Raw genomic sequence first — 26,253 nt, 5'->3', positions numbered from 1 at the left:
GTGGTTAAAAGATATTGATAAATAAAAATGTGGGCGTGGTGCATTGGCTACTTCACGGGGCTCGTGGAGATATATCGACGGTACATTATTTGTAAAAAAGCTATGATTTCGTCTGAAACGGTTCCCAATTGGTTAGAAATCAATAAAAGTCTTGTCTGACATTTTTAATCTCAACAGATCCTCCTGCAGCAATTAGGCCTACAAGAGATTCAAATCCTCAACTTTGTTGTATGTTGTGACAGTGACAGTTTTCTGTGAGTTTTATTGTATATATTTTTAATACCTATAAATCAGCACTACGTTGACACAAAACAAAAAGTTGTAGCTGATGAGCCCTCATTCAACTGACGAGCTTGGATTGTAGGCAAGAAAATTTCAAATAATGGGGGTCCCTTTTTTATTAACCCCTCACCCTCAACTCAACACGCTAGAGGGTGATTATTTCATACCAATAATTGTGTTTTTATGCCAGAAAAGGTTTGTTTTGATACATTGTCTGTAAAAGCGACGTTCCAATCGTCACGTAAATCAGCACACTAAGTTGGCAAAAATCCAAGAATTGTTGTAGCTTTCATCATCAGAATCAAGTAGCTGATGAGCTTGTTGGATCGCTAGTATTTTCTGGAAAAATTTAATGAGTCCCTTTCATCAATGCCACCCTCAACTTAAACAGCTAAAATGGTAGTTACCCAATAATTCTGGTTTGAGCTAGAACAAGTTTGTTTTGGTACATTAGCACCAAGGCGACGTCGCGTTCCCATTGTCTACCATTTTACGTAAGGGTAGTGCGTCAGAGCCTGCAGTTTACCCATGACCGTGCGTCATTCCCTGGCAAGCCTTGAACCCTCACCTAAAGCCTCCCATGAGCGGAGCCTGTTTTGTACATGAATGCGTGGGATTTTAAATCAACCCTTTTTCAAACAAACTCCAAGTAATGATAAAAATGTAGGGTGGATTAATGTAGAGACAACCCGTTTGTTTCATATCAATGAACATCAACTTTCTACAACTAGTTCCGTTCAAGATCTTCGTGGTTCTTGTGCGTTTAATTATTGGCACCAGGCCACATTTGTATTTTTCACTTGTTGACAACAAAATGAACAAAATAGCCATCTTTATCCCCAGATAACCAAACCATCACATGAAATTAATATGTTGTGCTTTCATTATACCCATAGAGCTATATAATAAGACCTAGCTCTATGATTATACCGTAGTAAACATAGTAGTATTTTACAAGATAGTAAGTATTGGTGCAACTCTACCAGCCCTTCCCACAATAAACAACACACAACAACTACAACATTGCCAACCAAATAAAACACATCAAACCAAACAAAACAAAACAAAAAAATACTAACAAAACTAACCAAACTTCTGAACTAAACTAAACTGAACTAAAAAGCTAACAAGCTAACTAGATTAAACCATGGAGGTGGATTAAACTAAAACAAAACAAAGGCAAATTAAAACAGCAACAGACAAAACAACAAGTTCAACTTGCGAATTAACCCCTTATGTTTTGTAACCGTGCAGTTTTTAAAATTAGTTTCAATTTTTCCGTTTTAGCAAAAATAGTTTACATGACTGAGCAACAATGCATCTAACTAACAGTTGTTTATCATAATTACTATTATTGCACACAGTTCATACCGAAATCGTTATAGATAGCTCTTACATGAATCTTTCTCTATGCATGTACTTTTTACGAGTCATTGTTCGTGTAGGCGGTTAAATGTGGGATTCCCCCAAATAAGACAATCCGATTGGCTGTGATATCACATGTTCAGTTTGGCCAATCAGCTGTATGGAAATCTGAAAAGGGGAATCCCCTGCAAAATCCACGACCGGCGGCTGCGTGGACAAATTCGACACTTACCAAAGCATCTCAACCCGAAGAGGAAGGAATCCCATTTAGTTGCAGTAAATTTTGTATTTGTATAATTTAGTATTTCGTACTCCCTTTGGAATCAGTTTAGATCCACAAAACCTGTGAAAAACTTCAGTACTTACCAGATTTCGCCAACGCAACGGTAAAAAATAAACGAGTCATTTGATTTTGACCACCATCAACTGAAGCAACGCACGTAATACACACAACAAACGGAACATTTTGTGTGTAGTCTCCAGCGATTCGAGAAGCAAATCAAAGACAAGATGTCTTTACCCAGTGATGTTGAAACAGACTCCGTCATGGATAGTCCAGCAGAGATTCAAATGAACATGAATAAGCTACAATCTAAACTTTCCAGCGTTACTCAAGACGAGAGATTTGACTCCGGAATTGACTCGTTACGTTCTGTTGATTCGGCGTACTGCTTGAGCTTCGAAAGGGAATCGAGTCTGGCTTCGATAAATGAGAAGACGTCTCTTACATCACACCTGGAACAGCTTCATCTTTCACATGAAACAAGAACAGAAACCCAGAAGACTGAAACGACAGTAGAAGACATCGATGAAGCTTATCATGATGAGTGTACTATGTCTGAAACACTCGACAATTTGGAAGAAACTGCAACAATTGTGGAATATCCTGAACAAAGATGCACAGGACGTCTTACAGATGATGCCTTCGACCAAGACCAAGAGGGAGATACGTAAGTTAGCTTTTGATTGTAAATTTTAACAAAGTTCAAGATGAACAAAATATGTTTCTTTAAATCGATAGCTTTAATTACACACTTTGATTAGAACGCTTATTCGGTTATTCTGTCTTAAACTTCAACCTTTGAATCACATTAGTTTTGTGAAAAGTACATGTTGTAACAAAAGAATTATTTAAGAAATTGAGTAATTTGTATTAAAACAATTGTTTCCCATTAAAATAATCCAGCCTTGCTTTGTTAAACAATATGTTAAACAATAATTGAATTTCTAAAATTGCCCTGTCAGCATGATTGAATTGAACTTTGAAGAGGGGTAACTGCAATATGAATTTGATAAAGCATCTTGTGAATTACATTGTATGTCTTGTTGGATGGGACGGGAAAGAGCAAAATACCCATTTTACAGTGACACTCGCCATAAAATTTCCCGGACGATGGAAATCACACCAAAGTTTCTCAATTCAAAGTTCATTGGAAATTGCACATTGGAAAAAATTCCCAGGGAATTCCCCCGTGTAGCACATACAAAGCCTACTCAGTTTGATTGATGATGTGCTGCGCACTGCGCAGTCGATCAATACACCCGGTTTATCGTTGCCAACATGACCGGTGCCACAGAGTGCAGTGAACTGTTAAAGTGATTCACCGTTGTTTTCCATGGCGACAATACTCGACTTTCTGAGAATTGTGTAATTTCCCTAAACTGTTTGTATTTTATTTTTAAGAGCACATGATCGATGTTGTAACATTTTTACCTAATTGCACGTTTGAAAAAAAAGATATAATAATAGTGTCGTACCCTGGACATGCCGGCTGAATCTGAAAGAGAAGTGTACACGCTGTATAATAATCTGGGATTAGTGGATGGTGCTGTTGGTTGAAAGTGAGACTTAACTTGACAAATAGTTTTGATTTATAAATCTTCGGGAAAGTTTCTGGGAAAGTCCCCTTGCATTTGCGGTTCGATACTTGGAAAAACCCAACAGTAGCCTATACAAAGGAAGGAACGTTAATTTCACTGTGAACTTAAATAATTGAAAAGTTTTCTAAATACAAAAGAAGCGAGACAATGGTTTTGGATGACAAAGATGTTATCGAAAAGGGAAATGTTGTTGTTGATTCAACGTATCATTATTGAGTCACCGGATTCTTCAACTTGCAATTGAATTGACTGAAATCGATAATTCACCACTGACCAACAGGATATAAATGCCACCGTATCACCCCCCCCCCCCCCCCCGCCTCACTTTTGTCAGTTTTTTAAAGGGGTATCATGATAATATTTCCTCTTAAGAGCGCGGTTCATCCTTCAGGCATATAAGCAAAGTGAATTTCTTGAGTGGCAAGTGAACAAACTTATAACATAAACAGGACTCGAGGAGTGAGGCCTACTGGCACAAATGAAAATATGATCTTTCTTTTGCATGCTCTGATAAGATTGAAAATATGATCTTTCTTTTGCATGCTGTGATAAGATATAGTAATAAAACAAAGCAGAGAACCTAACAAATGGAGGGCAACACAGGACAAAAGCAAAACGATAAAGGACCAACAACAAGCCAAATTAGGATGGTTCTGGGGAAAAAAAAGTCTTTAGGAGGTGGTTTAACACAGCCAGCGATGCAGCTTCTCTCAGACTTGTTGGTAGCGCGTTCCACAAGTTCGATGCAGCATCTGCGAAGGCTGTGTCCCCACTCCCCAACCTTAATTTTTGATCTAGGAATAAAGAGCCGGGTCAAGTCTGACGAGGATGTCTCTATTTTTTAATAGGAAAAATAGTAGTTTATGTTCAGAATTGTAGTTTTTTTTTTTTATTCCCCTCTTTTTTCCTCTCTCAAATTTTGTAACCTCCAGGCCCCTTCATCTTGCTATTATTCATAAGGAAGTGGACTTCGCAGAAAAATTCATCATCTTTGTTGCAGATCCTGAGTTACTGAACATCAGCAATGATCTTATGCAGGTACGAATTGTTACAAACTTTACTTCTTATTTATCAGGTGATTTGTTTAAAATTGTTTACAGATTACATGAAAGGATAATGAACTGTTGGCTTTAATTGTGAAAGTTTGCTTAATATCCTTCCTTGCTAAGCAAATGAGTACCAGAGAGTCAGAACAAAATGGTATCAGTTTTCCTGTTGCTCTTCACTTGGGGAATTTTGTTGACTGAGTCACTACAGGCTTTGTACGGAATTTGTGCGTGGGGTCAAGACAGGATTGCTATGCTACTTTCATATATCCCACTTGTTTCTATGTTAATTTTCAACATGCAGAACATCAAAAGTTAACTTGTTTAAAGGAGTTGATAGGTTGGACCCACGTTATATAGAAGTTTGACTTCTTTTCCATTAGTCACAGCTTTTAATCAAACTTAAAGGCAGTGGACACTATTAGTAATTACTCAAAATAGTTAGCATAAAACCTCACTTGGTATATGAGTAATGGGGAGAGGTTGATAGTAGTCTTTGACAATTACCAATAGTGTCCAGTGTCTTTAAACTCAGCAGGCCACGGAGCCCATGGCTTCCGTTGCCCCTGGTCTTGGCCTTGTGCCCTTTAAAAGGTTCCCATTGACTTTAAAAGGTTTTCCAATGGAATTGCCCTTTGCAAGCGAAAATGGCCTTGCCCTTTCTTTTACATTTAATTTTTGTTTGTTCAAACAGACTCCTTTACACCTTAGCGTATTAACAAGGCAACAAGATATCTGTCGTGCTCTCGTCTTGGGCAATGCCCAAATCGACTGCACCGACCGAAACGGCGACACTCCTCTTCATATTGCATGCAGACTGAGAGACGAGGGCTGTATCAGAGCTCTGACTGAAGGAATATCTCCACTCGAGCGTAAGAGAGGGATGGTTCCACAGAATAGAGCATGTGGGGTACAACAGCTTCCACAGAATCTTGAACTCAGAAACTTTGAAGGTAAGTTCTTTGTCATCAAAGTAGAGTTTTTTTTTAATGCAGTCCATCTTTTATCCAAAATAAGAAGATACAAATTGAAACTTACATTGTCAAGGTTCAACTTGTCTGCTTTGGTAAAATCAACGCGGAGTATGCATGCAAGTTGGTTTGTTATTATTCTAATTTAGACCTGGTCAAGTATTAAACCAGCGAGCTTGTTGAAATGATTGGTCAAGCTGGTCCGTTTCAACAACAGCCCTGATTCTTTCATAAAGGCTGATGAAACTTCACACAGAACCACACCCCACTCATTAACCGTTGATGTATTGTTCTATGAGTAACATGAGCATTGTTTCCCTGCTTTCAAAATCGATAGCCCCAGGCAAAACAACTACTGCCTGTTGTGTTTACAGCCCTTGTCTTTTGATCAAAGAGTCGTATGACATTTCTATTGGAAAGTCCAGTTGATTGAAACTACCACCAGTTGCATTGCATACAGGAAACAATGGCCCAGAACTAAAAGTAAAGGGAGTTCCGTAACTGGCTGTGATGGTCCTGCTGATGACCCTGTTGTTGCGTACCTTGCTCAAATCATGCTCAAATCAACAGACATAGCATGGCGTTGCCTGACCTGGGAAAGTTCCTAAGCACAGCCATGAAAATTTTCTCAGTTGTGGGATACCCCTGGGAAATTTTTTGCAGAGTTTCTCACCACTGGAAATTCCCCAACATTGAAACAGATTCATGGTGGGCTGATGCACATGCCACACGTACAACATGCAATACATCAGTCCATGTAGACCATCTCTGTATAGTTAATAATGGAGGCTGTATCAGGAATTTGTTTGCAAAGTAAATTCTATTTGAACAAGGATGAATTTTTTAGCTTTCATAAATTGTGCGCCTTGGAAATTAACCAGTGGAAATAATTGACTTTGTTTGCTAAATGCCTTCAAATGCGTCTAATCACAAGAGTTTTATCAGATTTTGTGTACTGTCTGTCTAGCATTTTACACTCAAAATAATATTGGCACTCGATGTATCTTTTTTTTCCCTTGGCATCTTGGTTGGGCTTACTTCACGAGCAGATTCCAAGCTTTAGAAACGTTAAAGTCCACTGTGTTATGAAATCAATGAAGCTGGCAAATAAGCTTACTGGCAAATACAGAGAGGAAAACAACAAATTAAAACAGTCCAGAGGGCTTTTTTTGTGTCGTTCGGAACACAGCTGCAAGTGTTTTTTTTTACAGGACTAGAACTGTTTTCCTTTCTTCTCTTCCTTATTTGGAAAGGGGATTGAGATTTTGGATTCGAGTCTCACTTCGAAACAGGTCTGCATACTGAAAAAAAATGCTCAATAAGAGTTCCCTTAGAAAGACCATGTAGGGCTCCACTGGATCGCAGGCCAACGGTTTCAGTGTCAGGCCAGTAAACTCACAACCAGACAAGTTTGGCAGTTTTGTGTTTTACCTACCGCATTTTGTAATGTCTTGAACAGAAACAAATTATGTTCAAATGTTGACCATGAGTCTGGAAAATACCTTTCAGTTCTGTTAGAGTAATGAAGTTTACATGAGATCAATATTCTCTAGCAGTGCTTAGAATAAAAAAATTAAAATGTATGTTACAATTTATCAGGAAGTTTTTTTCTCGTTTTCACTCTGGTCTTGTGCACACGTTTCAGATACAGTTAAAATATTGAGCTAGTACAAGCCCTGTAGTCTCGTAGGCAATATCTCACAAATTTGAGCCGTGAACATGTAGTTTGAGGTCAATAAGACCATGATCTTTGGACTGTTACGACTCTGGCCAGCAGCCAAATGCCCAGTTTGTTTTGTGCCCTGTAGTTTAACATTATACACTTGTTCTTGAAACCCTGATTACATTCAGGGTACAGTTTTATTATCTGCGGCTCCAGATTTTAGTTGTGATAAAAAAAAATACCCCCATGAAGGCTTTTGTAACTTGTTTGTTCCTTCCTCAATATTTGGAGAGACCCTGGGAAGAAAAACACTACACAAAAGACTATTATCTAGTTTATTAAGGAAAAAAAATCCCCCTGGAAAAACCCACAGTTGCATGGGAACCCCCTTCAATTGTTTGGGTATTATTGATAATGTTCAGTGTTCACGTTTGGATGACTTTGTGCACTGAGCCCATTCAGGACCTTCTAGCAAGTTTGGTCAAAGGTCAATAGTGAATAGGACTGCTCAAATTTGCATATGGGGAATACCCTTTGAGACTACCATGGCATTAAAGACTGTCCTCTTATTCAGAAACAAGTGTTTATCATAAACATCATGTGACCACAGATTGTTTTTATAGGCTCCTGGGAAGACCACAAGGAAGTACACAAATAAATAGAAATTTGCAAACAGCAACACAACTTTTGTCAGCACAAGAAAATACTTAAAGCCATTGGACCCTTTCGGTACAGCAAAAAAAAAAAAAGTTCACAGATTTACAAATAACTTACATGGTTTACAGAAGGTAGTGGTGAAATACTTGTCTTGAAATATTATTCCATGAAATGCTTTACTTTTTGAGAAAACAGTAAAACAATATCAATTCTCGTTAACGAGAATTACGGGTCCAATGGCTTTAACCATGTATTATGCATGAGATAGGATGTCGACTCTCCAAGATTAAATAATAAATAAGACTTTGTAGGAATAGATGCATTGATTATCAATAATAAGATAAAATTGCTATTATGACAAAAGATAACACTACTAATAGAGAGATTTGTATCCCATCCCTCTTTACTGTTACATTATTTTCACAGACTGCACAAATTAAGACAAGTGGAAGTTTTAATTATGTTTTTTCTCCCCTTGTATGTTGCAGGCTACACATGCATCCATATTGCAGGATTCGCTTGTAGCGCTGATCAGTTGGAGTACCTTGTGCAGTTAGGCGGCGACATAAATGCCCCGGATGGAAAGAGCGGAAGGACCATTCTCCACTACGCTGTAGAGGCGGGTGACTTTTCTCTTTGTCAGTACCTCATTGCGAACTTGGGTGCCAATGTTAATGCATTGACCTTTGACCAGTGCACACCCTTACACTTGGCAGTAGGGCGAGGCCTGAAGGCCATCATGCTGTTGTTAGTGGCGAACGGAGCAGATAAAGACATCACAAACTTTGAAGGAGAGCGACCTTGTGACCTGGCAAGAGATAGAGAATTGATGCTGTACATGAATGCAGGATCTGACGATAGTATGTACACAGATATTAGAATACAAGGACAATATTAAGGGTATTCTGAACGGTATAAATGCGCTTTGAACATGGGCATGCTGTATGCGCCATCTTTAATATGGGCAATTTTTTTTTTTTTGAGCTCGTCAGGTGTTCTAACTTTTCTATGCAGCAGCTAAGTTCCCCACCGACCAATTAAGGCAACAAATATAAATGGAAAAAAAAAAATGGCCTGTACCAAATGCAGCATTTGTGCAGAACGCATATTGTTTGTATTTGAAAAAATGATTTATCATTGCCCGTAATTAATGGCCGGCTGTGCACAGTGTTGCATCAAGTGGGAACTATCTTTCATATTTTACGACATTATGAAGGAGAAAGAGACGTATGTATAAATGTAAATACATCAGTTCATAATATGTGATTAATTTGCCTGAATATTAGGCCATGTAGTTTTAAGTAATTTCTCGGGACATGGTTGTGTATCAATTCTTTTCATATTTACATTAGACTAATTTTCTAAGAATTCTACCAGTCAAACATCAACAAAGAGTGTGATTCATCTGTGGATGTTATCAAGAAACCTGTAATTTGTTAAATATTCACAACAAAAGTGAGGTATAATGGGGTTCATATTAATGGCAATAATTTCACTTTCGTGGACCAATAAAGTCCGTCAAACAGTCAATGTCAAAATAGTTTGGATTGCGACATGCTGGTTTTTTATTAGTGACCTGTAGAGGGCAAAACATCAACTGCTCCGAAGGACTGGGCAAGTCTTTACAGTCAAGATTTGTCGCCACTTGCACCAAATTTGCAAAATTAGTAATGTCACTGTAAAAACATTACAGTAGACCAAATGCATTGACATCTTTGTTCTAGATAGGGGTAAACCAATTTTATTATGAAACATTGAAAATGAACAGATTTGTACTCGCATTGCAAAGCAATTGGGAGTTATTCAAAGGTTTAAAATGCCATCATTTCAGCATGCCTTGCTAGAAGTTTAACCTAGTTTCAGACTTTCTTGTCAGTATTGACTCTCATCCCTGCTTACTCATACACCATATGTTCATATTAAGCTCCATTTGATTTTTTTTTTATGCAGGTCAGGTTTGCGATAGCACCATGTGTAATTCTTTTTTGAATAGTGTTGGTGCTAAAAAGAAGCGGTGATTGACAACTCAATGTTTTGATTAGTATGCTCAGGTTGGCTTCAGAATAATGGAGTCTTATACAAATGTCTGAAGCTGTGTTTTTTGTTAAAGTTCATTAAGAAACCCTTCCTTGCTCTTTTCAACTCGTTTTATACTTTATGAAAGTTCAGATGGTGTCTGAATTGCACCATTAGCCAATTTGGCACCAGTGCGATTCTCTTTATTGACAGAAAGTCATGGTTGTGGAGCTATTAATGGAAATGGTGTTACATTAATAGTATGATCAAATTGTTTTTGACCAATCACCTGTAATGTATCTAGCAGAAGAACTTTATAGTTTTAATGTATTCGTGTAATAAATTTGTGAGTTATGCTTTTCAAGATGCTATATTTTAATTGAGGCACTTTTTAGGAGAGAGTGCATGTCTTTAAGTGCTTATGCAGATATTTAAGTGTAAGTTTGCAAGCTTCCCTCACTGGTAAAAATACCTTGCTGTTGACGTTGTTGTTGTTTTTAGGGGTGTGGGTAAAAAGCTTGGGAGGAAAGTTTTTTATAGGGGGTTTGTTGTTTACTGGAAAGGGCTATCATTGAATGAGTTTAGAAATTACTGGAAAAAAGGGTATTGAAAAAGTGTAGGAAAGCACATTGTCCTAGTGTGTAATAAAACGGCTTTTGCAGTCAAGTTTTATGTACAGTGCAGTGAGTTTTTGATGCTTTCAATAGTTGTTCACAAAGAAGACTTTTGCACCAACGTCTAGAGACCTATATAGTTCTTACATCATAAGCTAAAAAGCAATGGCACATCACTGTTATCTTATCACATGGTCATAAAGTATTCAAAATCTTATCTGATACTAGTTTTTCCATGTTTAAAAAGAAAAGAAAATGTTAACTTTATTACCTTGTTACAATGGTGTTAATGGTACTTGAAAATGGATTTTCACTGAAGAGGGTGTATGCTCAATTATTATCAAAATATGCTCAATTATTACCAAAATTTACTTTTTTGTAGATATTAAACCTGTGAGGAAGTAATAGCAGGAATTATGTACATTCTGGAAGGTTCCACAAATTTGAAGATAATAGCTAAGAGGGGAAAAACAGGTCCCAGAGTTGTATGGTCAAGCCAAGGATATAAAGGAATTCGACTCCAGGTGGCGTTTCGTTTGGGAGAAAACAGTAAAATAAATGACCATGTGCCATAACTTAGTGTTATCATTAAGGGTGACTACAATGTTTTGGGGGAATCGGGTAATAAATAATTCATTGGTCTAGTTGTTTGTAAGATATAGTGAGGGTTTGTAGTGTAAAGCCAACAGAGTGTTCGTTTAGAATGACTGATTTTATCACTAAATAATTTGTAATCAATTTAAGAGTTAATTGGCCTTATTTATTTACTCCCGTATACCCCATTACGATCGGTCATAAAAAAAAAATTAATTTATGAATTCCTATGCTAATACTTTTGTTTTGTTCCAAACAATTATTGTCGCTGTAAAGCTTTTTTGTGAATTAAAAAATTGCGGCAGAATTAATTCAGAGATTTAACTTTTGTGTGTTTTGAATATTGAGTTGTTTCTTAGGGTGTTTTGTTTTCCTTCACTACGTTTGACTTTCAGTTTGTGATGTTTCAAAGATTGAGGTAGATTGTAGACAAACACAATCATTTAATTAGATAAATGCAGGCAAAGATTCGAAGGGATGGGTCAAGGCTGGGGTCCTAACCCCCTTTCTTTTATCTGACTGTTCACTTCTTTTCCATTTTACTAACTTTGAACTTGCTGCATCATACAGCCTAGTCTCCAAACTGAACCACAAGACTATGACACTGTTAAGGCTCATATATAACTATTGATAGGCCTCTCAGTAAAAGATTGGGTCAGGCCAGACAAAGATGAGTTGGGACTTCTGTGATGGGAAACGGTAATAAAAAGCTGTGATTTAGCAGGCAATGGGCGAATTAGGTTATGGTCCTATAGCTCTATGGTTATACAAACATCAACTGCATGTCATTCATGTCGCGTAATTATGGCCTTGCGAATCCTTATTGAATAAAGGTGGATTGAGCTATTTTCTTCCTCCATGGATTGAGTAACAAAAATGTGGGCAAAGGCCAATAAGTCTGATTTGTTAGGATGGTTTGTGACGCAACCAGGAGGGAGGTCTCTGGCTCCGGCCCCTCAGTTCCAAGATCGAACAAAATCGTATTTTTCTCCGCTTACAAAATAAACATCACCCCTGGAAAAAGGAGACTAAAAGAATAGTACTTCTAAAAACTATAAGGCTCCGGGGAGCCTTATAGTTTCTAGAAGTAGGAGAATAGCTTTTAAACGGTTTCTTTCGCTACTTTCCACCAAAAACGGCGATAAAATAAAAATGTTATAAAATGATAGGCGTACACTTTAGGCCTATAGAAGTTGGTCTAGCCCTAGACTAGCCTATATGGCCTTGACAATTTGAGAGAGAAAAAATGCCCGAAAACCGTTGTGCACGGCTTACGGGAAACAAAATTGCTTTTGTTTTCGGCCCTCCTTGTTTTCAGCCTTAGACATAGGCCTCTCCATCTTTTGTTGTTGGTGTTTGTTTGCGTTCGATTTTGTTTCACAGAGTTTTTTTCCGTTTGATAATGATATCCCGTTTGCACATGCTGGACGACACGTTCGCCATTCGCAAACGTGCCATCTTCAGCATACCACATGTAACTTTGCAATTTATTTTTTGCGAAGGCCTCAAGAGCGCCCTCTACAGTTTTGTGTTCACTGTATAAGTTTGGCGCGAGTTCCGATACACAACCTATCCGGCCAAGTACAGAATTTCTCGATTAAAACCAACAACTAGACGAACAAAGAAGGGGGCAAAATGATGGCGACATCTATGATAACCGAAGATGAATTGGTTCAAGAGTTCGAAGATTTTGATGTTGAACTTTCAGATCCCGACGTGGTGGAAAAATGTAAGTATGCAGAGAGAGTGCACTAGAGAACGACACAGCACACATTAAAAACACACAATACAAACTACACTCATTGCAATTGCACTGCCTGAGTGCCACTGTCACTGTCAGACTGGTGTTTCATTACGCCTAACGTTACCTTACACATTACAGACTGAGGAATCCCAGACTGAGACTCAGTTGTGTATGTCTGTTGGTAACTGTCCTAGTATAGGCTATAGCTAATATTGCGATGTGTTTACTGTTTTGATATATTGAGGGATGTTTTGAAAATTTTTACCAATTCTTCCTCCATGATTGAACTAGCCCTAATTCTAATTGCAGATGATATTGATTGATGATGGGTACGGAAAAGTTTCTGCATGGCGCCACCACTTTTTCATTCGATGATGAAATAGAACAGTATCTAATTTACCTCAATGAGATGAGATATCCCTTTTTGTAAAAACGAGTGAAAAAGTGGTGGCACCATACGAAAAGTTATCCATGGGGGTACACTTTAAAGTTCAATTCAACAATAATAACATAAAATTTTAAAATAGTAAAAATGGTTTCCCACATTTTAAGTAGGAACGTCATACTCATAGTTCTACTTCTACTAGGCGTAGTTATGGTTCATCATGTTCATAATCATACGTAGAAGCATATTTGATAGTCATAAAGATAGTCTACACAGTCTGACAACTGGCTGTCAGTTGAATATAGACCTCTTGCTTGGAGTCTTGTCTTGGTGTCATCAGCAAGCATGCAATGCAAGTGCGTACATGCCAGGCACAACTAATGATTGCATGTCTTCCTTTGACCGAAGTATAAGACAGTGTTTGAGCTTGTGACATACATAAATTGGAGCAGTCTATAGCAATTTGTTTTATAAATTCTCAGGGAATGTTTACCATTCATCCCTTTGTTTTTTATTGATAAATAAAATGCAATTTTTCTGCATTTTGGTTCAACTTACAGTGAAGGAACTGTGCATGGTTTACAGGTTGGACTCAGCCAGCATCGTTTCAGAATGGGTTGCATTTTCAATTAGTCGAAGCAACTTGAAGATTTCAACAGAATCACTGGAAGAATTGGAACAAGAGGTTGGTTTGAAGTCAAATATTAAATGTGTACTTTCTTTGGAAGACTGGGAGACTTTTGAGACGCTGGTGGCAACAAACACAACTGTCCTATTTTGCGACTGACTGCTTCTGTGTCCCATATCCAATGAGGACGAAGGCTGAGTTGGATATGGGACGCAGACGCGCTATATTTTGTTCATATTCCACGAGCGCGCAACTTATAACAAATTTATCTTCCTGTTTCACGTCAACGCGCAAATTTTAAAATTTCAGAACGTTATTTCGCGACGAAGCGCACAAAGTTTAGATTATGTAAGTTATGCATTGTCCGTACACGGAGCGTGACGCATTGACATTTACAATACGCACTGTGCAATAAAAACAGAGGAAGTAGTATATAGGTTTTTATACCACCTCCAGTTCAAGCATCTGATGGTGGATTTAGCGCGTGATGGAAAATGAAGCCAGATGTCTTCAATCAACTTGATTGAATGGTGAGTATGTTTTTGGAAAAGTTGACTCTTCTGTGCTAGGGCACGACAACGAAACTGACTCTCTCATCACACCATACTTCATTGAATTTTGATTGTTGCTCAATTCCAGAGAATATGTAAGAAGAGGAAAGCTATCAAGGTGTCGTCTCATATTGAGTCTAGTCCAGCTCTCTTTCCTTCAGACTCGCTGATTGATGAATCTGATGATCTGATGAATTCATACACCCCTCAAGCTGGAAAGGTAATGGCAACCACTGCAGTGCAGCCTCATGAAGGGATGGTAAACTATACAGTTAATGCACGCCGTGACGGGGTCCATGACGTTTTGTACACCCGAGGGGGAAAATGGCACCCGAGCCAAAGCCGAGGGTGCCATTTTCACCTGAGCATGAGCGTGCAACAATTGTTTTGTTATACCTTGGTAACATGATTATTCCTCTTCTCAGAGTTATGTTGTCATGTTCAAACATTGTAACGACGGAGTATGCATAGTTTAATAAGCAGACGAACAGTTGTTCAAATACGAAACCATTCTTCACTGTTCCCTCGAAACGACCGCCGTACTAAGCCCTGGAAATCGACCAATGGTGGGAACGATCAAGTTGATGTACATCGGTTATAACATCACTCATGTTACCCGCCGTGAAGGCAGCTGTGGTACATGCGTATTTGTTGCACGGCACGTGATTGGTTCTCGACCAATCAAACTTCACAGTTTGTTACTGAGGTATAACAAATTCATTTGAACCACAGGGCTGAAGCCCTGGACTGCAGGCCCGAGGCCAGAGAAACTCATGACCAGACAAGTCTGGGCCCAATTTCATAGAGCTGCTTAGCACAAACATTTGCTTGGCATGAAATTTCTTTCTCGATAAAAACAGGATTACCAACCAAATTTCCACGTGATTTTCAGGATTTAAGCAAACAACAGCTGAATACCAGTAACAAGCAATTTGCAACAAATGGAAATTTGGTTGGTAATCCTGTTTTTTTCTCAAGGAAGAAATTTCATGCTAAACAAATTTTTGTGCTAAGCAGCTCTATGAAGTTGGGCCTTGGTGGTCTTGTATGTGTTTTGACGCGTTGTTTTACAGTCTGAATACATTCTGTTGGTTTGGAAAAATACATACCCATGAAACAAATCAGATAAATCTTCTTTAAATGTGCCTTTTCAAATACAAACAGTTCAATTCTTAAACTGTGTAGGCGTTTTTTAACATTTTAATTATGTTCTTGTTGACAAAACTCTTGTCCAGTTTTATTATTTTGAGCTACATGCCCTGCAGTCTTGTGGGTTCCCCTAAATTTGAGCAGTGATGAGTGACGACTGAGATCACTATCTTAAACAACTATTTGTGTGCCAACTTATCATCTGCCAGTCCATTTGCTTTTCCATTTCTCTCCATAGCTCTCTTGGGCTTCAAGTACAAAATGAACCGTAAGTTTCTCAAATGTTTAATATTGCTTCCCTGCCACACAGAATAAACATAAACGTCTTCATACGACACCAGAGAATCCAACCAACAAGAGACTATTGGGTCAGAATAGTGTGACGTTTTCACCATCAAGTTTCTCACCTACAGTGTAAGTCAAAGTATGTGTCCTAGGCCTAATTTCATAGAGCTGCTTACTTAAAAGCAGAAAATATTGCTTTTAAAACAATTTTCTGCTTAGCAGAAATGAGCAGGATACCAGTCACATGTTGTACGTGTGACATGGTAGTTTGGCTGCTTACCATATTCTGCTGAGCAAAATTTTATTGTGCTTAGCTACTTTTTGTGCTTTTAAGCAGCTTTATGAAACTGGGCCCAGCTTTGAAACTTGTAATATCCAATATCTTGGGTGTTTAAAACGGCGGTCCATCATGAATACATTCGATTCAATCCATAAATTATGGGTTGCAGGTGCGTTAAACGCTCGCTGCTCACCACTGTGGCCCAGGTTCCATTCCCGGTGCGACCATTTGTGACTATAGCCATGCATTGGTTCTCTCCTGTGCTACAAAGTCTTAACTCAGGACCTTCAAACACTTTTGAACTTTGGTTGTGCCCCGCGGACTTATGAGTCAATGTGGCTGGTTGCCAAAGGCGCCCTTGCATGCTTGCAGCTTGAGCATGTTGTAGCTGTATCCTTCGCAACTCAGCTTCTCAGCTGGGAGTAAGGATGATGAGCCTCCCAATTTATTTTAATTTTCATATTTTATCATAGTAATTATCAAGAAACATATCATCAAATTAACCAGTTGAAGTTTTAGAAGGAGCTTTTTTTTTCTCAGGAAAACAGTCTACGGAAAGGATTAACACTTTGTTTTATTCTTGGAGCAAATCAACAGTTACAAATGTTTAAAACCTGTTTTGAATTATTGGTTTTTTTCTGCTAACAATTAGTGCTACACCTTCACAAAAGTATGGCAGTCGGACCAATAAACGAGAGGTAGTTGCAAAGTTTGGTTCAACAGAAGGGACGACTTGGAAGGGTACCAACGCAGCGACGTGTTCAGTGGAATACTACGATCCTGAAGGCACACTCAAGCAGAACTACAAGTATATGTTCCAGAAATTTACAGACAAAGCTAGCAGTAAGTTGCTCTAAAGACAATGAGCCCTCAAAAAACAATATTAACTAAATAATAGTCGGGATTGTCAAAATTTGGAAAGTGGATTAGCTCTTTAGTGCGAAAAAAAAAGGAAAATATTTGATGTCATTTGTTAGGGGTTCATTGTATTAAATGAAGGTTGCCAAATATTTTTCTTGAAGTTTTGAGCAAAAAATTAACACTAGACTGCAGGCCCGAGGCAAGTTTTCTAAGCATCCGGAAAGTAAAGTCATGACTGGACAAGTCCGGCGTCTTGCACTTTTTGTTCAAATGGTGACTTTCAATCTTGTAACAATAGACCAATCCATTAGGCTCCGCCCACGACGCACGTTTGAGCAAGAACACGTGGGGCCCTCCAATGCCTTTCTGCACAACTCTGCCGCGCACGCATGTCAGACCTTATTTGTCGGATCTTCGTTGTGTTGTGATTGGTCAATACGCAATGGGGCGGAGCTTAATGGATCAGTCTATTCCCATATAAACAACTAATTTTGCTGAATATTTTTGTTTTTCAGTATTGAACGAAATGATTGAGAGTATGGGACAGCAAATTCAAGATAAATACAACATAGAAAGCTTCTCACACCTAGCTCTTCCAATCCAGGTAGGGAGGTCATGTCTACTTCTTACATCAAAATGGTTGTCTTAATTCAAAGGCATAAGAAAGTATTGTTCCAAGACACAAGAGCCACATACAAATTAATATTTACCTCATTGGGTTTACCCCGAAACAGAGAGTTGGGCCTGGATGAACTGAAATTTTGTGGTGATTAACTGAAAGTACATAAAACAAAGAGACTTTTCTTTGAATCTTTTTTTCTCAAAATTGTGAAAAAACCAAACCCAGAGCAGTGATAAAATCGATAGTTGAAGTGCCACCAGCCCTTCCTCCTGTCATCCAAAGAATAAAAAGTTGCAAAACTGTGTCCTATTCTTTCGAAATGGCTGTTGAATCACACCACCTGTTGAAAATATATGTACCTAACATGTGAAAATTCATTTTGCTTTGAAACATGTTTTACTATTCCAAGGAACCAGTGACGGTGGTAGGTCGAGTCTGTTGCGATACCAGCAGTGGGCGTCTAAATTCCCAGTCTGTGATCCTCGAGGGATCGGTGGAGACGTCAGCGGGCAAGCAAGTCATGTTGAACCTGTCCGAGATCAAGGAATATTCCCTGTTTCCGGGTCAGATCATTGCCATGGACGGAATCAACAGTAAAGGCATCAAACTGGTGGCTTCTAAAATATATGAGGTTTGTAAATATGTTGTCTCTGTTAAATTAAAGTAATTAATCATGTGGGAAACTGACTGGGTTTCTGTAGATAATTTTGGCTTGAACAAAGACAAGTTTACTAGAGCGGCACTTGAATATGTCACCTTCGGCACATTAATCTGGAGGTTCTAATACCACTGTAGTAAATTTGTCTTGCTCAACCTAAAATTTGAAAAAATATAACTAAAAGATTCATGGGAGTTTTTTTGCCTATGCTAGGTGCCCGCCAACAAACTTACAAAGGAAATCAATCAGAACTTAAGAACAAATTAAACATAAGTCATTTACTTACTGAACAGGGCAGGGAAAGTTGAAGTTGAAGTTCCAGTGTAATTATTTATTGTATTAAGCCCTGTTCATACTTGTGCCAAAGAGAATGCAAAGTGAATGACGCAGAATTCAGCGGTAAAGCAGAGGCATAAATCTGAGCTCAGCTCCTTTCAACCTCTACGTGAGGGTGCCCTACTAAAATGACATCGTTTACATAAGGTCCATAACCAAAGTTAGCCTTCAGATTAAAGAACACTTCAACATTTCTTTCTGACAATCACCAAAACTTCATGTAGAGATCGACCCCCTTATTGGATAAAAATAAGTAATTTTGTTCCAGCCCCTAAATTTTGAAACAGCAACCCACATTCACTCCCATTCTTCTACAGCTAAACTAGACCCCCAGCAGTACAGCCATACTGGGTACTGTAGATACTTTCCGCCCAGTCAGCCACATTGCGGATGACTGCTTTTGTGAAGAGCATTAAACACATTTGATTCACCAGAACAATCACCAAGACTTCATCTTCCGTCTCTTTCTTTTTCTCAGAGTGTTCCTCTACCTCTTTGTGAGTCTGAGGATAACTCACTCTTAGACTACGGTTCATTACATGTCATGGTGGCTGGTGGACCATACACAACGGCTGATACTCTGAGTTATGAGCCAATGAGCGATCTAGTCAGAGTTCTACTTCAAGACACACCGGATGTCTGCATTCTTGTGAGTGACTCTTTGCAAATTTATCTAGATTCTTGACAAAATTTAGCAGGAAAAAAAACTACTGTTTTGGGACCACTTCAGGCCTGGAATTTCAACTTTGTGTGGGCAGGGCCATTATGATTCTGCAAACGGCACTTCCATATGAAAATGTGCATGGGAATCTTGAAGGGGCACCTAGGCCAAGACCACGGCATCGGAGGCCATCGTGTAACTCCAGACCTCTTGCTTATAAAGGAAGTACTTTATTGACTTTGGAAGAGTAAATTCAAATTTGTTTTCCTTCAAAAAGTCAGCTTTTTGTTTAACCCCCCCCCCCCCCTAGCTAAAAAGGAGAAAGACCTCCGATTAATGGATCTGAAGTCAACATGGTTTTAATGAGTGCTCATTTCTGGCATAGATTTGCCAACATAAATTCATCAAATGTTTTTTATTCTGTGATTTCTCTTCATAGTTTGGGCCGTTTGTGGATGCAAATCACGCAGAAATCAAGGTAGGTTATTGTAAAATTACTTCACACCCCATCTTTCTTCCATTTAAAAGTTTAATAAAACCATTTTCATCAATTTGCCATCAATTAGAAACCTTTAATTTACTCATTCTCCTTATTTGGTAAAAAGACTTCTTCTTAAATTGGACATAATTCCTAAGGGAAATCACTTAGAGTTGAAATCATTTATATACAAACAGCCATTTTCAGAGCTCACACGGGGTGTCATATCCGGGCTATAAAGGGCGATGCACTCAAGTTCTGTAGTGTACAGAGTGTGTGTCCAAAGTTTTTAACTTCTAGAAATCCCTCATGAACTATTTTTTCTTTCTCTAGGATTATGCGCAAGATCCTGAAGATTTGTTCAAGAAGCAGATGACAAAACTAGTAGAAGCCACAAGGAAGTACGTCAGAGATTATTTGTTTTTAAGTTAACAATTCTTCTGAGTTTTCCTTAATCTTCCATTCATGAGGGTTCTCATTGTGAATAAATTTTAGTGGATAATACAGGGTTTTTCCATTGTCCTTAATTTGTCTAATGACCAGCCAGTGGGACCAGTCAGCTTGTCATTTCACTGGGGTGGATTTCACAAAGAGTTAAGGCTAGTCTTATCTCGAGTTAGGACGAGTACCCTAACTAAGGACTAGCCACACGTTTTGTATATCTCCTAGGACTAGTCCAAAGTTCGGAACTCTTTGTGAAATCGACCCCAGGTCTCCTAGCTTTTTCACAAGTTCATAATTTATAGAATATAAGGATATTTGTCGATGTGATTTATCTACTATTTACCCAACTGAACACTGTTAACGGGACGGCGCTGTGGACAGTTTGTCTTGCAAAAGCAATCAGCCGTCGATTTTACAAACTCTTCCTAACTTAGGATTAATCTTAGGACTTAGGACGAGTTGAGTTCCGTATCCAAATACGTAGGACGAATTGAACCCATCCTAAGTTAGGACGGTTACTTGTCCTAACTCGAGTTAGGGTTAATCCTAGCATTTTGAGAAATCGGATGCAGGCATGATATACTTCCTACTTAATTTGATTTCCAATTTTTTTTGCCCTTGGGAAAAATTAGACAAATTATGATTAAACAGCCTGAAAAGTCCTTTAAAGGTAACACCTTGTGTACATATAGGTTAGCTCTTGTACTCGATAAAATATTCCTACTTTTTTTCCAAAGACCAAATATCATGCCCGAGTTAAGGCGTGCCACTCTGCAAATCCAACAAAGTTTGATGTCGATATACACACCACTGTGGTAATATTTAAAACAATTCATCTTTAAGATGAATCCCAGTGCTTGGTAAAATCAATCCCTGATGATATGATTGAGTACTTACAATGTGGTCTCTTTTCCTTCCCCTGTTTCTAGAGCCGGAACCCACTTAGTCTTTGTGCCGTCTCTACGCGATGTTCATCATGAATTCATCTATCCACAACCTCCTTTCCCAACCCCAGATAATTTCCTAGACAAACATGTGAGTAACGTAACTTTTTATATAATGCAGCACTTGCGCTTTGTATTGCCAATTGGGGCCAACTTCATGGAGCTGTTTGAGCTGGAAAAATCAAACACTTTCAATCTTGGCTGTGCTCCGTGGTCATAATGGGTTGATGTGGCTGGCAGCCAAAGGCGCTCTTGCATGCCTGCTTCTTGAACAGGTTGTAGCCCCGTCCTTCGCAATTCAGCTCTTAGCTGCGAGTAAGGATGATTAGCCCCCCCAAATTATTATTATAATTATTATTAACTCAGTCTGTTTGAGCAGGCGACCAGAATTTTTTTGGGGCTGGTATCCGTTTCTGGCAGAATTGTGTGCTTACGACGCCCTTTAAAACGTAGAGTTCTGCAGTAAACAGTGGTGCCATTCAATTGGGCCCAGATGGCAAAATTATCATTTAAATTTGTTTCATTTTGGGTTCATTCACCACAGTGAAAGTCCAATGACTAATTACTGTTTGGTTTAAAAGTACAGAAACTTACTGCAAAAAATCGAATGTGACATCGATAAAGAATAAAATATATGTTAATGAGTACAAATTTTACAAAAAAGGAAAAATATCATTGAGATTCTTGATTATTGAAAAGGCAACTGAGAGTAAATTTCTAGTTATTCTGATTTTAAATATAAAAAACCCCAAATTAAAGGCACCAATCTACAATGACACAAGCCTCATTTTAGTTATCACCGAGTTGAATTAGGGAATACCAATATGGCTGCTTGTCAGATGATTTTTAACTCAAAGATATATGTTTATTTTCTCATACAGAGAGTACATCTTGTACCCGACCCCTGTACACTCGTTATCAATGGCATCGTGTTTGGATTGACATCAAGTGATATTCTCTTTCATTTAGGGAGTGAAGAAATATCCCAGTAAGTTTTAATATGTTTTAGGAATGGTGAAGTTGGTTCCCTTTAATAGTTGTATCAGACTCTCATTTTAAGGAAAAATAGAAACGCAAACGCTCAGGTCATAAATAAAACCATGTCTCTTCTAGTTTTGGGGTTCAGCGAAGACAAATTTACTTAAACTTGACTTGAACCTGTGACTTAAAGGCAGTGGACACATTGGTAATTACTCAAAATAATTATTATCATAAAACCTTACTTGGTAACAAGTAATGGGGAGAGGTTGATAATATAAAACATTGTGAAAAACAGCTCCCTCTGAAGTGACGTAGTTTTTGAGAAAGAAGTAATTTTCCACGAATTTGATTTTGAGACCTTAGATTTAGAATTTGAGGTCATGAAATCTTTATAAACAAAAGTTGTAGCCAAGTTAACTAAATCACTAACTTATGATTAAAAAACCCTGTTTGTAGATTAGGTTTTTATTCCCTATCTGGTTGCATAGGTTTTTCCCCGGATTATTTCTCTGAGATTTTCCTCCCAAATATAAAACTGAACCTTCCTTTTTTTGTCTTCTCTGTTTGGGGTTCTTAGTTAGTGTAATGATTAAGTTCGCTGAGAATACTTGGCTCCATAACCAGAATTAATAAAATTAAATGAAACTACACTGATTCCTCCCCTCCTCAGTCCTCCGGGTTCGTCGGATCGTCTCGGCCGTCTAACGAAGCACATCTTAACCCAGCAGAGTTACTATCCGCTGTACCCACCCCCAGAGACTATGCCCATTGACTACGAGCACTTTGAGCGTTATTCTCACATGGAGGTGACTCCCGATGTCTTCATCAGTCCGTCGGACCTTAGGTGGTTCATTAAGGTGAGGGGATCAGAGTTGGGTTTTAGACTCAAGGATCTGAAATAAAATATCCTCAGTCTCATGACAACCAGTTTAAGTCACTGACTCAATGGTCATGTTGGTTCCTTTGGTCACTTTATATTCACCAATAACCCTGGTCAATACATGCACAATGGCAAAAACTACTCGGACAAGGGGCTTTTTTTAAATTGTTTTTTTTCATGATGCAAGTCGCCAGACATACAAGTCCTGAAGGCCACTTCAAGTGGACTACAATTCCAGAGGCTGTTGCCACCTACTCCTAGGGCTGAAATAGGGTTACCCCCTTTTACAGTCCATACGGATGTGGTATCATCAGTCCAAAGCCTGGCCGGTAGAGCAGAAAGCACTACCTCCCCAATTTTACGTAGCAAGTGTCACGACCGGGATTCGAACCCACATTCTGCTGATCAAACACCAGAGCTTGAATCCAGTGCTCTTAACCGCTCGGCCATGACACTCTTACCCATAAATATGTAGAAACAGAATGCTTGCAAGTGTTTAGTGGTTTTCAAGTCAACAGTTTTTGGGTGTCACTGAATCAAGTATAATCTGTAGAGGTTTGTGTCTTTAAAACTTTCTCATTGGCTATGGATTCTTATTCTTTCTGAACTGGTACTTTTTTTGAGTTTCATTCAATGAACAAGTAAGTCAACAAAGTGTTATTTAAAATATTTTAGACTTCTTTGAAGATACCTATTTTTCAAGTGAACAAACGTCGTATTTCAAGATGGCATTTCTCCCAAAATATTGCAGGACTGGAGTTACATGGAGTTCCTGCAGGTCATAGCCTCCATTGCCCTGGTCTTTGCCTTGATGCCCCTTCAAAAATTATCACAGACTCTAAGTTCCGATGGAAGTGCCCTTTGCAAAGTGAAAATGATCTTGCGCCCTCAAGGATGAAAGTCCATGCCTGATATTGCTTCCTCCCCACCTTCATTTTCTTTCTAACTGAGCCATTTAGTGACCTTTCCCCCACTCTCTTTTTTCCACAACAGGAAGCATGCGGATGTCTCACTATCAACCCAGGTCGCTTGTCGAGAGGTCAAGTCGGAGGGACATATGCCAAGATTGTCATTGCACCTTCTAAGGAACCCACTACTGGCAGCGGAGTCGCTGCACGATCTACAGCCCAGATAATGAGGATTTGAAGTGGGACTCAAGAGGTTACTTAGGGATGCAGGGCCCAATTTCATAGCGCTGCTTAACGGTAAGCAAATTTTCGTGCTTACTGTAGCAGAAAAATTTGCTAAGGTGTTAGGTGGTCATTTTGCACGTTCACCATGGATTTGTTATGTTACGTCATTCATTTTTGTGCAGTAAGCACCAGAAGGTTAGCATGCATTTTTGTCTGCTTACGATTAGCAGCGCTATGAAATGGAAATAGTACAGTAAGCACAAAATCAGCATTTAAGCAGATCTATGGTGCCCAATTTCATAGCGCTGCTTAGCAGTCGATTTTGTGCTTACTGTGCAATTTCTATTTCATAGCGCTGCTAACCAGAAGCACATGAAAAGGCATGCTAACCCTCCCGGTGCTTACCACACGAAAATAAATGACGTCACAATGCAATCCATGGTAAATACGCAATATGGCCGCCCTATTTTTCTGCTTACCTGTGAAATACGCTAAGGCTTAAGCAAACTTTTCTGCTACAGTAAGCACGAAAATTTGCTTACTGTTAAGCAGCGTTATGAAATTGGGCCCAGGTTGAAGTGGTCCAAGGTTCGAATCATGACTCTGGCCTGACTAGAATCCTGACTCTGGCCAAGAGCCAAGTGAACTTTTTTGTTCAGTCTGTGTACTGCATTACTTTTAGTTCCCCTACCTAAGTTTCTAACTTTTGATGAATATTTCATTTTGAAATTGGGAAAGATTGTAAATAACAACAGCATTGTAAATAAAATAAAGCCGTTTTGAATCTCTTCACTGCCTATTTCCGATGTTGTTTCATAACTTGGGAAATAAAAGCAGAAATACGATTTTGGAATTCAAACTTACTCTTTATAAAGGAGAACCTTTTTAACAGGGCTATTTATTGTGAAGGATGAACAGTTCAGAGTATACTGTTTAAAATGTAGAGACCAAACCGGCCCTTTTCAGAGCCAACACTCAATGTATGAATTTTATCAACAATTGACTAGTTATTAAAGGTTTGTTGTTATACAATGTAATGATGCTTTTAAGTTAAACTGTGTAATCTTTATACAAAAATTCAGTTGGAAAAAATAATTTTGTACATTCCTGCGTATTTTTAAATGATTTATTTTCTTTAAAAATAATAGTCTTCAGAAACTCCCACATAAATAGGTCACTCGCTGACATATGGCTGGATTCCTACGTGACGTCACATGCGTTACATAACACATAATCACGAGTGAATTTGACAATAGAAGGAACACATATTTGTCAATCCTTTAGCAGACCCTGTCCCATAACAATTGTTCTCAGAAATAGGTCATGAATGTATTAAGTAATGACAACGTCACCTAGGGAATGTGGGTGTTCCTGGATGTTATTATTTTTAAAGAAAATAAATCATTTAAAAATACACAGTAATATACACAATTATTTTTCCAATTGAATAAAGATGACAAGGTTTCACTTAAAAGCATCATTACTTTGTATAACAGCAAACTTTTAAGGGTTAATACTTTCCAAATAGGAAATATTAGAACATCTTTACTCATAACGTCTGTTTGTAAAGAGCTTATGGATATTTAGCAAGATTCTAACTGCCTGTTCAGGTTTCACACACATGAGGTTTTTAAAGTTTTGTCTTATATCTGTTAACCTTCACCTTAAAGACACTGGACGTCTTCGGTAATTGTCATAGACCAGTCTTCTCACTTGGTGTATCTCACTCCACATAAGCATAAAATAACAAACATGTGAAAATTTGAACTCACTTGGTCGTCAAAGTTGCGAGATAATGAAAGAAAAAAAACCCTTGTCACACACAAAGTTGTAATTAGCAATAGTGTCCACTGCCTTTAATATCAGTTATGGAAATACTATCTTGACAGGTCAACTTGTCGTTTTTATTCGGCTACTCAATAAAAGGATAAAGAAATCCATATTAGATTATAATTTTGATAAATTGATATCAACTAAAAAGAAAAAGCGGAAAACAGTTCCGAGGTTTTTTGAGCACTGCAAACTTTATTCGAATTTCCACACACTGCAATAAGTTTAATTCAATAGTATAAACCAATCAGATTTACATATAAATGTATTGACCCATTTCACCTGACGTCATCAGGAGAAAAATCTTGAATGCG

The 26,253-nt window shown here is 38.4% G+C and overlaps 2 protein-coding genes across 2 annotated transcripts; both read left to right on the top strand.

Annotated features, from left to right (window-relative positions):
• Nucleotides 1-1,842: 1,842 nt before the first annotated feature.
• Nucleotides 1,843-10,216, top strand: LOC139937394 (NF-kappa-B inhibitor epsilon-like). Its single transcript, XM_071932521.1, has 4 exons — nt 1,843-2,597; nt 4,461-4,566; nt 5,269-5,527; nt 8,354-10,216. The coding sequence occupies exons 1-4, from the start codon at nt 2,158-2,160 to the stop codon at nt 8,761-8,763; spliced, it is 1,215 nt and encodes a 404-aa protein (XP_071788622.1). The 5' UTR covers nt 1,843-2,157; the 3' UTR covers nt 8,764-10,216.
• Nucleotides 10,217-12,643: 2,427 nt separating this feature from the next.
• Nucleotides 12,644-26,152, top strand: LOC139937384 (DNA polymerase alpha subunit B-like). Its single transcript, XM_071932509.1, has 14 exons — nt 12,644-12,818; nt 13,779-13,903; nt 14,486-14,617; nt 15,857-15,960; nt 16,764-16,954; nt 17,488-17,576; nt 18,004-18,225; nt 19,067-19,237; nt 19,689-19,727; nt 20,061-20,128; nt 21,101-21,206; nt 21,997-22,103; nt 22,767-22,953; nt 23,970-26,152. Exons 1-14 carry the CDS (start codon nt 12,725-12,727, stop codon nt 24,120-24,122), a joined length of 1,788 nt encoding a protein of 595 aa, XP_071788610.1. The 5' UTR covers nt 12,644-12,724; the 3' UTR covers nt 24,123-26,152.
• Nucleotides 26,153-26,253: the final 101 nt, after the last annotated feature.

Source organism: Asterias amurensis, chromosome 1 (genome assembly GCF_032118995.1).
Source record: "Asterias amurensis chromosome 1, ASM3211899v1".
NCBI lineage: Eukaryota > Metazoa > Echinodermata > Asteroidea > Forcipulatida > Asteriidae > Asterias > Asterias amurensis.
This window is presented reverse-complemented; position numbering and strand designations above follow the sequence as displayed.